At 57.2% G+C, this 18,246-nt stretch overlaps 1 protein-coding gene across 1 annotated transcript in view; it reads right to left on the bottom strand.

Moving 5' to 3' along the window:
• Positions 1-309: 309 nt before the first annotated feature.
• ZNF516 (zinc finger protein 516) overlaps positions 310-18,246 on the bottom strand; it is a 110,854-nt gene continuing 92,917 nt past the window's right edge. Inside the window, 2 exon segments of the mRNA XM_047698047.1 lie at positions 310-3,375; positions 8,944-10,386. Coding sequence (XP_047554003.1) covers positions 3,158-3,375; positions 8,944-10,386 — 1,661 coding nt within the window. The 3' untranslated portion in view covers positions 310-3,157.

Raw genomic sequence — 18,246 nt, 5'->3', positions numbered from 1 at the left:
GTGACACGGCAGAGGACCGGGGCCCCGGGTCTCGGTGACAAAAGGCACAGCGCCGGGCTCTGGCACAGCCAGGGGATGCCCAGGAAAGAGAACGGCCATTGGGGCTGGTTGGCTCATTCAGTCTGCAAGCAGCGTCCTGCCTCCACGTGTGCGCACGCCTGGACCCCCAGTGGCTATGGCAGACAGTGGCAGCTTCATCCCAGAACGCAGATGCGGCCCATGGTGTCTTCACGGCGAGGGTACCACACAGATGCGGGCACTGGCACAAAGTGCCACGTCCCGGGCGGGGGAGGGCAGCTTCCTACTCAGGACCCCAAGGTCTCAACAGTTCAAAAGCGGACCTTGCTCGCTCTCTCAAATAAATAAAACTTAAAAAAAAAAAAAAAAAAGGCTACTTTAAATGTAACAAAGGACAAGAAGTTGGACCAGGGGCCATGACCTCCACCTAGGAATTAAGCAAACCAGCAGCTCCAGTGGGAGGGGCAGGTAATCCAGCACAACGTCAGGATCGGAAGCCTGAGCGAGTGTGTCCCACGGCTGGACCAAAGGACAGCTGACCCACGGAGGGCCCGGCTCTGAGAGGGAACGGCAGCTTAGAGCACGTAACGTGCATCCCTGCGGACAGGAAGCCCACAGGTCAGTCGGTTAAGTACAAAACTGCAGAACTTGAGTCCACAGGCCCAGAGAAACATAAACGCATCCTTTCTCGGTCATAGTCCAGCATGGGTACCAACTGTTACGAAACCCCAACGTAAGTACCGTAACAAAGACATAGCGGAAGACACAGCCTGTGACGAGGCTCGCTGACCTGCTTGTCCCTGCGACAGGGACACCCTGTGACAGGAGGTGGAGCGGAAGGAGCGCGGCACCAACACCGGACGCGCGACCCCAAAGAACCTCGCCGAGCTCCTGGTGGGTCCGCCGGGCGTCGCGCATCACCCAACACTCTCGGCGGAAAGCCACGCCCTAGGGAGATGCAACGGGTCGCCTGTGGGCCACGGACACTCTGCCCTGACGCCAGCTGTAACCTCCAGCGCACTCTCCAGCCCCAGCGCAACCGCGTTACCACGTCCCGCAAACCCGCTGCGGCGAGTCCGCCACAAGGGCGTCTAAGCCCGTAGGACCCGCGAACCCCAGCTGAGGCCACGTCTGGGCAGAGATCTGTTAACTCCGCATCTGGAGAGACATTACTTACGTCCGAAAAGGTCACAGCACCACCAAGTAACTTCTTTCTACGCTAAAACAGCCGGTTTCATGGACAGACAGAAACCACTGACTGGAAAACGCTACCACACAACCGACAACCGGGCGTTCAGTCGGTGACATGAAGAACAGGCTTTTTAGCAACCGGCAGACGTTCTAAAATCGCAGTAAGACACAAGCAGCTAGTGCAGGACAGGCCGCTCCGGGCGAAGTCCGCCCTGTGTGGCAGTGGCCGCTCCCCTGACAGCTTCGCAGCGAAGCTTCCCTTCTCGAGAGACACAGCGGGAGGCCGCCGTCACCGTCCCCACCCTCGGCAGCCAAGAATCCCGCGGACGGTTACGCTGGTTGGATGGGACCCATGAGCGTGCGCTGACCCGCGATGGGGCCTGGACAGTTGCCCTGGCCGCAGAGACACCGCTCCCTTTACAAAGGGCACAGCGAGCAGCTACAGAATCCCGTCAGGAAGCGAGAATGTCAGCGGAAAGTGCCCGTGGGAGGAGAGGGCACAGGGATGTTCTGTGAGGGGACAGGAGCGGGGAGAGCCCTTAGCCCAGGACGACCTGCTAGGCCACTGAGGACGGTGCGTGTCCCGCGACAGGAGCTCGCACTGAACCCCTCCAATGGCGCGGCACACCACGGGGACACCGAGCGGTGAACACACGCAGGCCACACGCACCAGGCCACACACATCAGGCGTGCGTGCCCACGGTGCCCGTGCACGGTGGCTGTGCCAGCGAGTGTGTCAGGCAGGGAACCAGATCCTGGCGCAGACACAGCCGTTTGCGCCACAGCCCGCCTGGTGCGTCTCACGGAGGAGGACCAACGCGCCAGGACAAAGAAGAGGGCAGAACTCGTCCCGAACAAACCTGTGCGAAAACAGCCCGGGTGGGGGGGCAGGAGCGTCTGGCAGGGGAGGCACGGCCATGCGCGGACCTCCAGCAGGACCAAGAGCGCTGCGCACACCTGCCCGCCACATCCTTGTCGCTCAGGGCCACGACGGCCATGGGCTTTGTCGACTGCCCCAGACTGACCTGAGGGGCCAGCTCCCCACCAAAGCAATGCAGTTCTGTACGCTTCTGGGGAAAGGAAAACCGCCAGGGGCTGTCGTGCTGAGCGCCACGGCACGCCTCTTCCCAGCAGCCACATTAAAGCCCGACGTCCGGTTAACCGGAAGACCTGCTTGTTCAGGGGCGTGGGTTCGTTCAGCACCTGGGGGTCATGACTCCAGCACCACTGTGGGAACACGGGGTGCGCCAGTGCAGGCGCAAGCCAGCCCCAACACAACACCGTGCCAAGCAAGGCCATTACAGACAAAGCACTTGCACAAAAAAGATGCCAGCACCTAGCCCGTGGCCGGAAAATACCAATTTCCACCCACACTTACTGTAAGGGATGGGGTGGGGGGAGCTGCCCAGGACCACGGCTCTTTCTACTTCAGACCCCGCTGCTGAAGAAAACCGTCGCTGGCGGCATTAATTACCGCGTCTGTATGCTGGGACCCTCCTCCTGCGTTACTCACCGTGTGGCCTCTGTCGCTCTGCCCGTGCCACCCAGCTCCCCATGCAGGACTCTCGGCCTGCACCATCGCGGGCAAGCTCGGCACACACAGGCCAAGAGCTTCTGCCACTGGCACAGACCAGTGTGGGGGGCCCTGGGGACACCGTGCCACGGCCAGTCAGCGTCCACGAGAACAGCCCCCGCAGCACATGTCACGCAGATGGAGCATGGTGACTGGGGCACGCTCTGGGGGCTGCAGGGCTCATTAGCATATCTGCTGCTGAGGACTTGACCCTAATTAAAATGGGGCATTTGCAAACAGGCTTATCTCAAATTGAAGCACACGCCCCTCGGATGCGCAGGGAAGACCACTCTGGGGGCTGGAGGAGTCTGGGGTGCAGTGCCTCTTGGGGACTCACAAGCCCGTGGCTGGGGATGCAGCCCAGGCAGAGGCGGCTCAGCTCCCCAGCACCCCCCTGGTCCGCGGCTGGCCCAGGCTCAGCGGTGGGCGGGGTACCTGTGTGGGCACGCGTGCACATGTGGGCTGGTGCAAGTGCTTCCCACGCACCACACACAAGGTGTCTCCTAGGCGGGCCTGCGTCCAGGGCGGCCCTGGGCGGTAGTGGCCGTGGGTGGTGTGCAGGTGGGGAGCGTCAGGGGCGAAAGGAAAACGTCACGACTCTGTCTAGTGGGGTGATGGGAGCACCTGCAGGCCTGGGGGGCGACCAGGACCCTTCCCCCAGGCTCTGCCAACAGCCGGCACACATGAGACGGCGAGGGAGTGTCAATCATAGTGACCTGAAACCCATGCCATGGCCCGGGGTGGGGGGACAACAGGAAGCCCCCCCGTCATCCATCACTGGGCAGTCGGGGTGGCTCTGTGGGGATGGCCAGGTGCAGGGGCAGGGAGGCTACGGCCTGGCCACCAGTCCCCAACACACCCCCAACACCGCCCAGGCACCTGGCTCCTTACCTGTGTGCCCGCGCACCCTCTGGGGCACAGACGGGAGACCAGGGAGTCGGGCCAGGTTGAAGGCCCTGGCCCCGTGTTCCCTTTGGTGAGAATGGTGGAGCAGATGGCCCTCACCTACCTGCACCTGGCCTGCTCTGGGGCGTCCTTCTGAAGAAAGGCTAAGGCTCACGTAAGGGGAGCAGCTCCAGAGGCCTCCCCCGAGCTGCACTCTCACTGCTGGGCGCAACCGTAACTCAGCGGAAACACAGCCCAGAAACGACAACCAGAGCAAGTTCTGCCTGGAGCCACGCACTTAAGTGAGGCTCACGGAGCTGAGTGTGTCCCTAACATTGGATCCTGGACCATAAACGGCAAATAGGATGACAAAGTCTCTGTCAAAGTAGCTAAAACCGAATTCTTGTCCGAATTCAGCGTACGTCCACAGACCGAAAGAATGTAAAGAATGTAAAACTGCTTCTACGCTGCAGACAGTGTATGGACACAATCACCCAGAACACGCACGTGATGTGCGGCAGAACGTGTGCGAATCCTCACGGGGTAAGCCTCGAACGTGCGTCTTAGAGAAACGGCAGAACTTGCCCACAAGACCCTCCATTTCCCACTGCCTCATTCAGGAGCACCAAGGACTAGTAAGACCTGTTCTAACCCACACCTGTGCCACTGTCCCTGATGAGACCGCGGGACTGAGGCGGGCAGGGTGCCCAGGCACTGAACGGGGAAAGCACACTCAGCCAGTGTCCTTGGGCGTGGGCCTCTCACCGCCGCCATGTGTGTCCCTGAGCACTGTGGGGACAGGAGGCCTAGCAGCCTGCCCACGACAGCTGTGCACATCTGGGCCCCACACCACCTGGCTCTGAGCACACATTCCCAGTGTGGCAGCTTCTGCCGACAGCTACCTAATCACGTCTTTAAGGAATATCTTTCCTTCCTCTGAGTCTGACCCCAGAAGATCTCAGCTTCTAAAGCGTTTCTGTTGCCTGTTGAAGCGCGACCCAGGCTCATCCTACGAGAACCTCCCTGGCAATCACCTGGGCCATGCGGGTTCTCCCGGGGGTACGGGACGGCTCACCCATGTGGATTCTAGAGGTGCCCATGCGGGATTCCTGCTAAGAACCCTGAGAAAACACGGCACGTGCGTCTTCACAGACCACGTCGTTTTGGTAGTTCCGCAGGGAACTCCTCAGGCTGCCTGTTTCCCATCCAAAGCGGCAGCAGAAAAATGCAGCACTTCCGTCCAGCCGACCGCACTGCCTTGAATTAAGTATGTGCCAGCACGTGCACGCACACGCACGGACACACAGACACACGCTGTTCTCCTGTGCATTTTGCCGCATCGTTTTCTCTTTACTCTTCGAGAAAAGACAGTTGCCCTTCATGCTCAATAATATCGCGCCCAAGCTACCCCGGAATTCCGAGCTCATCATGAAGGTTATAAACTTCATTTGAGCCGAAGACAGCCTGTGGAGCAAAGCGCTCCAACACTCTGACCTGAACACTAGAGTTGTGCGGCAAGGAGGCCTGGTGAAGGGCGGGGGCCTCCCCGAGGCAGGCGCAGATGCTCCCCAGCCCCGCACGCTAACGCGACCCGATCACGCCGCAACACACGTGCCCGTCCGCAAGGGGAAGAGGAGCCTGGACACCTGCAGGGACGCCACACGGAGCCCAGCAAAGGAAGCACACACCTCGCATCACCGTCACATCAAGTGTCTGTGTGGCAGCAGCGTGGCTAGACGGGACGCTCCCCTGCACGGCCCGGGACAAGTCTTGGACTTGTTCTCAGACAAGGGACTCTGTCAAGTCCCAACAACAGAGACCTTATATCTCATTCTATCTAAAATCATCTCGTCCTGTTACCTTCAAGTTTTATTCTAAAGTCCATATTCTCACCTAACATAGGCTGACCACGAAGCATGAAAACCCAGGTAATGTATTATTTTTCTATTCCATCAACTCTATGGATGGAAGTTTCCAGACTCGCCAGCCACACAGAGCAGACCGTGTGTTTCAGGCTTCAAGGGTGATGGTCGGAGTCCCTCCAGGAAGTGACAGTCGTCATGCCACGGAACATCCTTCCTCCCTTGGCAGGGCGTCCCCACAAACATCATTCCGTCGCAATACGTGGGGAGACGGCCTCGGAGAACTCTCTGCCCCGAAGTCTGGAAGGACCCGATGTCTCCGAGGCACCGCCAGATGGCAGGGCCTCTGTGAGCAGAACACGAGCCCTGACAGAGTCACACTGGCCCCCACAAACATCGCATGTGGCACAGACGGCTGCTCTTCTCAGAAGGTTCCCTTCGGCAGCCTCTGCCTCCCCCGCAACAGCGCGAGGCCGGGAGGCACGTTCCCGCGGCCCGTGTGGAGGAGTTGAGACCTTTACAGGGACAGCCCCGAAAGGAGGCTCGCATCCGATCCGAGAGCAGGTGCATCCGACCACGGAATGGGAGCCCATCAGCACGGGCAGTCCCATCCAGCGGCGCAGGCCAGAAAGATGACTTGGAACCGAAAGGAACTTAATTTTCTAGATTCATGATGTGAAATTCAACTGCGTATCACACCAAAGCCACGGACGCCTGGCCAGCAGAAGACAAAAACTTCAGGAATCTGCATCAGTGGCACCTTCAGAAATGCGTCAGGGCTGTGATCTGGAGGCCACTCGCACCTGCTGGCGGCACAATGGCAGAGGGCCTCCCTACAGGAACCATCAGCCCCCCACTCACCTCTCAGCCAGGCCACGCCTGCCACGTCTCCTTCCTATGCAACCCCTCAAGGGCCATCCAGAAACATCCCAAGAAGGAGAAAGGAAGCAGCAAAGGCCCTGGAGGGGCGGCCACAGACAGGACACGTGGGCAGGGCACAGACAAGCCGAGGCGTTGGAGGAGTCCACAGGCGTTCCCATGGTACAGCCCAGGCCCAGCCCCAAAGTCGAGCCCAGAGCCCAAGGTGGACCACGGAGGGGAGGGCCATGCAGGGGGCATCCCGTCTAAGCACAGAGCCACCACACGGACACCAGCCAAGTGTCTGAGAGAAACCGATCTCTGCTCTTCCCTAAACCTGGGAAACCATGGTTCTAGAAATACACTTAGTGTATTACAGCCGAAAAGTTTAAGATCTGCCCTTAAGGAACCCAAGTCAGCGTGAATTTAAATGCCCTGAACGCCTTTAATCCACGGAGCTGTATGTCCGTGTGTACACGGGCAGAGGACCCAAGAAAAGTACACGCATGTGAGGCACAATTCAGCGTTTCTCACATGTAAAAGGTAAGTGTGGAACCTCTCTTAAAACACACACACACGCACACACGCACACTAAACCCTGAGAACCATTTACAGATTTTAAGGAAAAGGAGAACATTTCCGGCCACTGCATACTTACAAATGTCATCTGAAATTCTCAAAACCTGAACTTGAAACTGACTTCTACTTTTTGGGGGGAAAAGCAACGACAGCACCGTCAGATGGGCAGCGCGACGGGCCGTCACAGAGGAGGGTCGCTCTGTGACGTTCCAGGTCGGGGCGCTAAGCAGAAGCCACTGACACAGTGACAGGCGTCCCGGGTCTGGGCGCCCGAGGCCACGGTCACCGGAAGGAGTGGACAGCAGGTCACGGCTGCTGGGCACGCAGGTACCCATGGAAACTTGCCCACCGTTGGCTGCCTATGACGTCTCGGCTTTGAGACCCACGGAAACCAAACCTAGAGCGACATGGCTGCCCCCAGGTCTAAAGGGCACCCACACACTGTGACTCGTCTCCCAGCAAATAATCTGCCTGCCTGGAAACATCCCTGGGACGTGCAAAACTCCCTGAACTAACTGAAACCTGAACATGTGAACACACCAGGCCACGTGCCGGCTGCCTTCTACCACCCGCCACAGCCTGGCCCTGCGCCCCCCACCCGAGGGGAGGCGTCGCAGACACGGGGCCTTCCAGCCTTGCCTCCCAGCACCTTGGCGATGGCGTGTCTCAGCGGCCTCTGGGCTTCCGTGCCTTTAGCTTCATTCTAGAAAGTTCCCAGGAAGCGCGGGCTCTGAGCAAAAAGGAACAGACACCATCAAAGACCCCGCTGGCAAAACCTCCGAGACTGAGGCACCCCGAGTGTTTCCCACCGTAGTGTTTCCCAGGAGCCAAAGGCACCGCTCGCCATGCCAGGACGGCTCCGGCGTGCCCAAGGAGCCAGCAGCTTCCAAAGTCCCTGCGAACATAGGGAGAGACCCGCCTTCTCGGCGAGGCACCCGCGGCCACACCATGGGTGTGGGGCGCCTCACTGTTCACCCAACTGCCTCCAAACTGTGAACCACGTTCCCCAAAAGTGCCTCCAACTTGCTGGAATTTGAGGGGGCCCATCTCAAAGGTCACTTTTGACGGTGACCTGCTGTAACAACAGGCGCATGAACACTTCAGTTCAGAGAAGGGCAATGAACAGAGAGAGAGCACCGCAGGGTCTCCACCTGCTTGATCTTTGGTTTTTAACAGCAAATCCTTCGCTCTCCCGTGCTCTGTTAAGGGAGAGCCCCCCACAATTCACGCCCAAGGAGGAGGGCGTCCTATCCGGCGTGTGCCTTCCCTCGCGGGTCCTCGCAACAAGGTGTCAATACCCAGACACCCGCAGAAAAGGCAAATGGCCACTAAAGGTGTGTCTTTTCTCAAATTGCGGCACAAGCCAGTCCCCCAGACTTCCTATGGTACATCCATACTCCGCAGGGTTTGCTCACAAACACCACTGAACTATGCGCTTTTAAATTACAAACATACAGAAACAAAACAGTTGCTTCTTCAAATGAACGTTCCTGCCTATTGAGAGAAAAGGGACCACGAACATCACTGATTCTATGTTTAAAATGACAAAGGAAAGACACCCAGCTGGGTCCGTCAGGAGAGCCTGTGACTCCTGATCTTGAGGCATGAGTTCGACTCCTATGCTGGGCAAAGAGCTTACCTAAAAAATAAAAAATAAAAATAAAAAACAAAGGACGTGAGGGGCGTCAAGGCTGCCCGCTTCTATGAAATGTCAGCATTCCTGAATTAATAGCCCCAGGAGGGAAGGCCTGGAACCCGAGGGAAGGCTCCCGCCCCAGCCCTGGGCACCTGAACCCTGGCGGGCAGAGCTGGGGGACAGGAGGGGTACACGGGCCCCGCGCTCTCTGCTTGGTGCTCAGATGCACAGGCAGCCGGCAGGCAGGTGCCCGACCTCCTGGGGAGAGGCTGCTCGTGGGGCCTGCAGAGGACCGTCGTGCCAGCACTCGCGGGGCAGGGTGGTGGGGCCGCCCGTCTTACCTCTGTGCTCAAGTGCAGGGCCACTGGCACCCCAGCTCTGGTAGAGAGAAGCGAAGTCCTTTGGAATGTACGTCTTAAAGACACTGAGGATGTCCAGGCGTTTCTCGCGGCCGTCCGATGCAGGCTCCGGCTTGCCGGCCTGCACGGCCGCGCTCCCCCTGGGGCCCGCTCCGCAGCTGGTGGGCGGCCGCAGCTCCAGGCCAGCCTTGGAGGGGGGCTCACGGGGAGGTAGAGGGGGGCCCCCGTCGCCTTTCCCGTGCGGCGGACCCTGAGGCTGAGGGCTGAATTTGGCTTTCGGAAGGTCCGGGGCACTGTGCTTCTGTGGGGGGCCGAGGCTGGACCCCGTGGGAGGGATGACATACGTGTCCCCCGGCCTGCCACCTGTGGGGGGCTGGGCTCCTGCTCGGGCGATGACGGAGGGCGTGGGGGTGGCACATCGGCTGAAGCCACCGCCGCCTGCCACGGGCCCCGCTCTCGGGCCGGCCTCCTGCCTGGGCTTCGGCAGGGACGGCTGCGCTGGGGCGCCGTGTGGCTCAGGGGCGTGGCCGGCTTTGGCCTGTCGGGGCCCATCGGGGCTGGCCACCCAAAGCGCACAAGGGCCCCCAGAGTGGCTGTCCTTGCTCTTAGGCAGGCTGGCAGCTTTCGTGGCCATGCCCAGGGGCGAGGGGCTGCCTTTGGGCCCCGGCGCCCCACCTGGCACCTGAGTGCGTGTGAACCGGGCAATGGGCAGTGGCTGGCACTCTTTGCCCCCGAGGGCAGGCGGGGGGCCCGTGCGTCCACTCCGGGCAAGGAAAACCAAGTTGTTCCTGATGCTCCTGTAGCCGTTGGGCTGGATCCACTGGGGGGCCACGGAGCTGCAGCTGACCCTGTGCCAGACACGCTCGTGCATCCACAGGACCTCTGGGTAGTAGGTCTTGTGGTTGCAGTAAGGACACGGGTGAACGGCCAGCGCAGCCTGCAGGGACGAGGCCAGCTCCTTGTGGCTGGGGTCGTCCCGGCTAGACCTCTCGCTGAGGTCCAGGGGGGCCAGGTCTGGGGCGGGCACCCTCCGGCCCCCTGCAGTGTGCTCCTTCATGTGCAAATCAGACGGCTTCTCCTTCAGGGGCTGAGCCGGGCTCGCGGACAGGAGCGGCAGGTCGGCTCCTTCGGGGAAAGTCTGATCTGAACGTGAAGGGAAGTCGGCGGCGTCCCTGGAGACCACAACCTCCTGCTTCGGGTGAAACGCCGGCATTTTGACGCCCACGGAAAACCGGGGCTGCTCTGCTCTCTTGGAAGCGTCTCGGCTCCTGTTTCCGAGTGCGGACGCAGAGGCTGCGCTCCCCACTCCGGGCTCCCCGGTGTCCGTGTGTGATGTGGCAGTCCCGGGCGCGCAACCCTGGTCTCCGCTGGCGAGCGCGGTCGAGGCTGCCTCTTCAGAAAAGCGGAAGTGGAGAGGCTTTCCCCCTGGAGGGTCAGAACGTAAAACGTGAAGTTACCACTTCTCATCAGAACAGAAGAGGCACAGCAGCACACCCCAAGGCACTGTGGCCCTCGCGCACAGAGGGTGCACGGGTCCTCGGGAAACAACAGGGTCTCACCACAACACCCTCAAAAGCAGGCCAGCTGTAAGGGCAAAAGGATGGCATTTGGGGTGGGGTTTCTTTCTTCGGTTGATTAACTCAACAGACTGTAAGGAGAAATAAAATCTAGCTGCCTGCAACCCCGCGGTTACTTGTTAACAGACGGTAACTAGTTGTATCAGACACCAAGAACCACCTGCTCCGTACTAGCACAAGCTTCCCATGCCTTTCCAAGAACTCTCTAAATGCAGTCACAGTAAGGGACCCCAGGGTCTTAAGCTAATAGGGCCCCAGGACCTTGAGATGCAGCCCGTGGTCACACAGAGGCTGGGCCCGAAAATGGCTCACTTTGCCCAGGGGATGCCATGGCTGCCGCAGAAATGTCTGGGCTACAGGTCAGCTTCAGACTGATCCAGAAGGGGTCCCTAATGACACTCTGTCTCAAGGCCCACTCCTCTGGTCCAAAGCCTTGACACCGGAAGTTTCCCTTCAGAGGCATGGGAGGAAGGTAAGTGAGGCCACGCATCCCCGCCTTTCCCCAGAGGTATGTCTGGGACGGGGACCCTGAACTCTGCCCCTGCGGTTCCGGCCTGCAGTGCTCCTGCAAGAGACACCCGGGTGTGCCCGGAGGCCCTGCCCCAGGGAGGCCCGCCTCTGCCCAAGCCACGCTGCAGGGAAGGCTCAGCGGCCAGTGGGAGCGGGGCTCCCTGCCCTTCAGGCCCGACCGGTGAAAGCCTTTCGCAGCCAGGCCAGACCACACCCGAGTGGACGGGCACAGCCTGGGAGAAAGTGCACTTCACACTCGCACTGATGAGCTCGGCTGCCGCGAGCCCAACAGCGGGAAGGTGTGCGATCCTTTCTGGATGTCTCAGAACTTTCCAAACTACAGTACACAGGTTCTTCATTGTGGACACCCGCCGGACGCCCCCTGCGACCACTGCAGGGTCAAAATGTCGGGTGCCCACTGACGGCAAGGCCCAATACTCCTGGTCTTCAAGGATACTCATACACTTAAATATCTGCAGTGCAACGTAGGTATCTATTATAAAAAATGTTCTTTAAAATTTTCTAAGTATATTTTTTGGAGTTAAGTCTCAGGAATCCCATCAAATGGGTTTTTTTTTTTTTTTAATGTATTCCAAAGGGATCTCCATGAAGGCAGGAGGGCATCCTTCAGAGAACGGGTTTTGACAGAGATCAGAAGGAGCACAGTAACAAATGTGCAGTTTCCATTAGTAGGTAGTGAGCCACTCCCATGCAATTTTAAGGGCTTATGACTCACATAAAACGTGACCAGCATGTAGTGATGGGCAGGATGGGTGAGGAGATAAGAAGACGCAGAAAGGATAAATATTCCTGTCTGCACCAAAATGCTAACATGTGAGCCACTCTGGGGTATCTGTCTGTCCTAAGTACCATGTCCTGTTTCCCAGAAGGCACACTGAGCAACCCTGGGAACCTCTGCTGACAAGAGGGTACCTGACCTGGGACTAAACATGTAGAAACCTCGTGGCCTTTGTTCAATTCCCACTGATGCTCAGAATGTCAAAGTCACTTTTAAAATATCCAGAGAGAGAAACACCGGGGGTTGGGGGCCTCGTCTTTCCTGTATTAAAGGAATACGGATTTATGAAAACACATGCCAGAGACTAGGAGTCGAATTCCGAAACTGAAAGAGAACCGCGTAACCGGACACTGCACATCTGTGGGGGTTTCAAAGCACATCTGTCCAAGGCCCCACATTTTATGCTCTCAGAAAGGATTTTAAAACGTCACAGCAGGACTCCCAATACCCCTGACCACGACACTAAATCACAAGATGAGACATGACACGGGGTCATCAGAGCCATCGATGGGGGCCGGCAGAGCTGGTGTCGTGGGAAGCTGGTTGTGAGAAAAAGGAGGGACTCCTTCCCAACGGCCATCTAACTCCTGGAGGACAGTTTAGGAGGGGACGCCGACAATCGCCATCAGAGGGGACAGGGCTGCTGCTGAGGAACCGGGTGCTTCTTCAAACCCGGAGCCCACAGCTCTCATGCCCTGGAGCCCTTTCCTTTGAGAGCTTCCTTACTATGGGTCTGAGGAACCCCAGCTCACCGCAGAGAAGCACCTCCAGCCTGTCCCACGAAGCCAGTGGGCTCGCTCAAGGCTGCCAAGCTTCAGGGCATGCAGGCCAAAGCCGGTGTGGAGGGGCCGCCCATGGGCCCCATGCTCCTGGGTTCTTGAGTGCCATTTCCAACTTTGCCGACAAGGGCAAGTCACCCACGGGGTGGACTTCCGGGGCGCCCACACTTCCCCCAGCCACCTGCTCCGTGACCACACGGGGAGCTCATTCCAAGCAACTGACGAGGCCTCAACAAAGGGGTTGCTGAAACTCAACACTGAGTCTGGGGCCTGAGTTACTCTCCAGCAACAAATGTGGGTGACCCTGGCACACGGCTAAGTGTCTGCAGATGAGACACGGGCTCTGAGAGGCACAGCAAGTCAGCGTCCCTGCGGGAAGCGGCAGCCGCGCCATCCAGCCACAGCCCCCGTCCCGAAGCACATGCCTGGTGCAGAGCAGCCAGATCCGCACGGCCCCGGGAACCACACCTCAGTCACCACCCGACATCTGCACATCCAACAGTGTGATCACCGCTGCACACACGTGTGTGTGTGCACATGGGTGTGTGCACGGGAACACCCATGTATGCACACGAAAATGTGCACGTGTGTGCATGAACACGTGCACATGCACTGGAACATACATGTGGACACATGCACACATGTGTGTGCACAAACACGTGTGTGCACTGGAAACGTGTGTACACACATCAACACCTGTGTGCATTGAAACGTGTGCACACATGGACACGTGTGCATGTGAAACATGCATGTGTGCACAGTGCATGCATGTGAGGTGTGTGTGCATGTGAAAACGTACCTGCACATATACATGTGTGTGAGCACATGAACGTGTGTGTGCATATGAAACCATGCACGTGAGTGCACACATATGTGGGCGCACACACATTTTCCATGGCCTGCCTCTCCTTGACTCAAAGGATAAGGTGTGTAAGCTACACATGCCTGAAATTTCTGTTTCTCTCTCTGTTTTCTGCCAGGACCATCCTGGCAGTGCTTTGAGAAGTGCAGCACTGATTAGGTTTCTGCAGCTGTGACACGCACCCCACGTCTGGAATTGCCCAGTTCACTGAGCATGCACACATGCCGCCCATACACACGCATGCACACACATCTCCCCTGCAGACCGCCAGCCGCCCCAGAAGGCAGGTGGAGGCGGCGACGTCTCCGTTTGAAATCCCCGCAGCAACCCCGTTTACGTGCGTGCACACGCATACGCACACACACATGAACACACGTGTGCGCACACACATGCACACACACAACTACCCCGAAACAAGACACAGTGGAAGGGCATTCGGTAAGAAAAATTACTCCCCTTTGACTTTTTCTTTCTTAATTTTTTTACCGCGATAAGACATCCGTAACAACAAATTCACCGTTTTCACCATCCTTAGTGTCCCCTTTCACCCTGATGACTGATCTGGTTTTCACCACACATCCCTGTTTTCATTTTTATACCCATTTTAAGGCACTTAATTCTCTGTGCCTATTACTGCCTCTTTCCCCCTCCCTGCTCCATTAAAAACCCACAACTGAAAAACTGTGTGCTGTTATGTCTCGGAGAAGAGCAGGCCTTGGACACGGCCCCGTGGAGCCTCGGACTGGGGTGCTGTCCTTGCCCCGACGCAGGGGTGCTCGCCCGGGCCGTGGCGCACCCCCACTCCTGCACACGGGCTCTCCAGCTCACACCCCAATGCACTGTTGCTCACATTCTCTCCACGAGCTGCTTGTCTGACTGGGTGCCCGGCCCACGGGCCTCAGGGCAGGGTGCTTCCACCCCCGCCCCCCCGCACTGGCTTCATCACCGTCAATACCGATCCTGGGAGTAACGTCGATAATGCGTGCACCTGCCCACGTCAGGGGTTCCCTTGCCTCCCAGCCTCCCCAGGACTCAGGGAGTCCCCGCAGGTCCAGCCCGGTGACGCACAAGGCAGGGCTGCCGGGACCCAGCGACCTGTGCGTGCGCCGGAGCCGTGGACCCACGTGCAGCCACGTTCGCCACCTCTCAGGCTGGGCTCCCCCCACAGCGAGTGCACAACAGACTACAAACCGGTGTTCCGCGTCAGCCTGTGATAGCCGTGGTTGACGGGAGAACAAGGGGGCCTCTCTCAAAGGTTAAGAAAGGGTAAAACTTCCAGCTATGCAAATTACACGACGAAGAAAATCTGAGGTCCCCTGCAAGGATTCTCTAAAAAAAAAGTCAGTGGCGCAGCCCTAATTCCAGGGCGTCTTGGAAACAGACAAGTCCTCGGCCCGGCCCGGGACGGCTTCACCGGAAGCGCCACCAAGAGCTCACTCAGCGACTGCACTGCAGTCTCTTGCAAGGACTTTATCTAGTTTTTTCCGACCCGTTAGCGCTGTAGTTTCCTTCTTAACAGATAAATCTGAAGTTTAATCTCTTCCTATTTTCCATTGTCAGTCCCTGCAAACCGTCACCCTCGCCCCCGCGTGACACTGTACCGACACGAACACCTTTCTACCTCTCCCGTCCTTCCAGCAGCCGGAACTCGCAGCTGCCCTGCCCAGGCGTCAATGCCCTTCTCTCCCCACGACGGAGGAGGACTGGGCGCCCAGGACGGCTGGGCCATGGGATTCTCATCCAGCTTCCCACCCAGGCTGTGAGCTAGAGGGGACCTGCCTTCTGCCGCCCGCACAGCCCAGCTTCTGGGAGGGAAGGGGGTCTCCGGGGCGGCTCTGCTCCGGGTGGCGTGTGCGGGGCACCTGCGGGGCCAGAGGAGATGCGGCAGGACCCACACTGTGCCGCACACTCAGCTCGGCCACATCTGTAAAGAAACGTGTCCTCCTCCACGCCCTCCATGATGACCAAAGACAGATGCAGTAAATTCTGTGTGCCTTGGTGTTTTGGATTATAAAATAGGATGCATTTCAAAATATTTTATCCCAGGTTTGACGGGGGGGAAAAAAAAACACCCAGCACCGTAACAGCCCATGGATGGTCCGGCACAATTCCCTCTGCGACAAGGCTTTCAACACTGGTCACTCAAGGGACAGAGTGGCACATGGGCCTGACTCACTGACAGTCCAGGGACCAGATGGAATGAGGCTGCATAGAGGACTCGGAGAGGCACTGTGGGCTGAAACAGCACTCCTGCCCAGGACCAACAGGAAGGAAGGCCTCTGAAGCGTGCTCAGTGTCTGTGCTCCCACCATCGTTTCTACCAGGGCCCTCGATGAAGAAATGGGACTAGACAAGTTTATCAGATCCAAGACTGACACTCAGCTAGGAGAGACAGCCAAAACCTTCAGTAACGAAACAAAGACTCAAGAGTTTTCAACAAGATGTAACAAAGGCTGAAAAATAACGGGAAATCCCACGAGGAAAAACAGAAAGCACAGGAAGTGAAAGGTCTGGCTTAAGAGCTGTGGTGTGAAAAAGACTCCAGGGTCCTAGGGGACCGCAAGCCCAGTATGTTAGATCAAGAAAGCATCCTCAGGCAGACATCTAGCTGGAAGAGGCCAGCCCCGGCTCTGATCCACACACCAAGAGCAAAGAAGATGAATGGGAGCATGTCCAGAACAGGCCTACTGGGGAGAAGCTTCTGGAAACCAAGCCATATGAAAAAGACTTGTAGGATCTTGGACTCTTCTACCTAGACAAGGGGACTGGCAGCTGTATACCTGAGACATTCACTCAGTATGGGATGAACAAGGGGATGACTTCTTTATCAAGGGCAGTGTTCTGTCTGCACACTAGAATCACCCAGAAACACACGAACCATCACGGGTGAGAAATTCCCAAGCCCAGACCAAGAGCCAGGGGAGGGGCCTGTACCCTCAGCCTTTTCTCCAAAAACCTTGGGGTGATTCAAACTGTGGCCAAGACCAGGGAGCAGAGGAGTCAACACAGGATGAACACCTGGGAGTCACAGAGGACCTGGCTGCCAGGGAGGCCAAGGAGGGCATATGGCCGCTCCTCCTGGGGACAGGCACGCGGAAGCCCGAATCGGCTCCCAGGAACCAAGTGACCGAGTGTCTGCACAAGGCCAGGTGACCTGCACCGAGTGACCTGCACCCAACCCCGAGACTCTGTGGGACCCAGTGACAGGGGACCACAAGCTACTGGTGTCACGTGCTGCTCCGGCACCCCCGTTCCTCCGAGTGAGCCCCTTTTCCACACACTACGTGTGAGCGAGGCTCAGGACAGAGCCCCACCTTTAAAAAAAACGCTTTGTCGCTGTGTGAGCTGCAACCTAAACCCCGGCGCGTGACGATTTCTCCCAGAGTAGCTCAGCAGCATGCACTCGGGGACAGCCGGTGCCAGGGGGACGCGGCATCTGTGTGGGTTGGGCGCCTTGACAGCCCCGACTTCTAGCCCCCAAGTTCTCCTAGCGGCTGACTCGTGAGCTCGGGCCACCGCACACTCCTCTATCTAACTACGGGACTCTGGCTCTTTGCCTCTTTCCAGGTTCTTCATAATTTCTTTCTCTTTCTTTCTTTCTTTCTTTCTATCTATCTATCTATCTATCTATCTATTTATTTATTTGCAGCGTAACAGAATTCATTGTTTATACACCCAGTGCTCCATGCAATCCGTGCCCTCCTTAATACCCACCACCTGGCTCCCCCCACCTCCCACCCCCGCCCCTTCAAAACCCTCAGATTGTTTCTCAGAGTCCATAGTCTCTCATGGTTCACCTCCCCTTCCAATTTCCCCCAACTCACCTCTCCTAACTCCCCTTGTCCTCCATGCTATTTGTTATGCTCCACAAATAAGTGAAACCATATGATAATTGACTCTCTCTGCTTGACTTATTTCACTCAGCATCATCTCTTCCAGTCCCGTCCATGTTGCTACAAAAGTTGGGGATTCATCCTTTCTGATGGAGGCATCATACTCCATAGTGTATATGGACCACATCTTCCTTATCCATTCGTCCGTTGAAGGGCATCTTGGTTCTTTTCACAGTTTGGCAACCGTGGCCATTGCTGCTATAAACATTGGGGTACAGATGGCCCTTCTTTTCACTACATCTGTATCTTTGGGGTAAATACCCAGTAGTGCAATGGCAGGGTCATAGGGAAGCTCTATTTTTAATTTCTTGAGGAATCTCCACACGGTTCTCCAAAGAGGCTGCACCAACTTGCATTCCCACAAACAGTGTAAGAGGGTTCCCCTTTCTCCACATCCCCTCCAACACATGTTGTTTCCTGTCTTGCTAATTGTGGCCATTCTAACTGGTGTAAGGTGGTATCTCAATGTGGTTTTCATTTGAATCTCCCTGATGGCTAGTGATGATGAACATTTTTTCATGTGTCTGATAGCCATTTGTATGTCTTCATTGGAGAAGTGTCTGTTCATGTCTTCTGCCCATTTTTTGATATGATTATCTGTTTTGTGTGTGTTGAGTTTGAGGAGTTCTTTATAGATCCTGGATATCAACCTTTTGTCTGTACTGTCATTTTCAAATTTCTTCTCCCATTCCGTGGGTTGCCTCTTTGTTTTGTTGACTGTTTCCTTTGCTGTGCAGAAGCTTTTGATCTTGATGAAGTCCCAAAAGTTCATCTTCACTTTTGTTTCCTTTGCCTTTGGAGACATATCTTGAAAGAAATTGCTGTGGCCGATGTTGAAGAGGTTACTGCCTATGTTCTCCTCTAG

Source organism: Lutra lutra, chromosome 12 (assembly GCF_902655055.1).
Source record: "Lutra lutra chromosome 12, mLutLut1.2, whole genome shotgun sequence".
NCBI lineage: Eukaryota > Metazoa > Chordata > Mammalia > Carnivora > Mustelidae > Lutra > Lutra lutra.
Note: the sequence above shows the minus strand (reverse complement) of the source record. Positions and strands in the feature narration are given on the sequence as shown.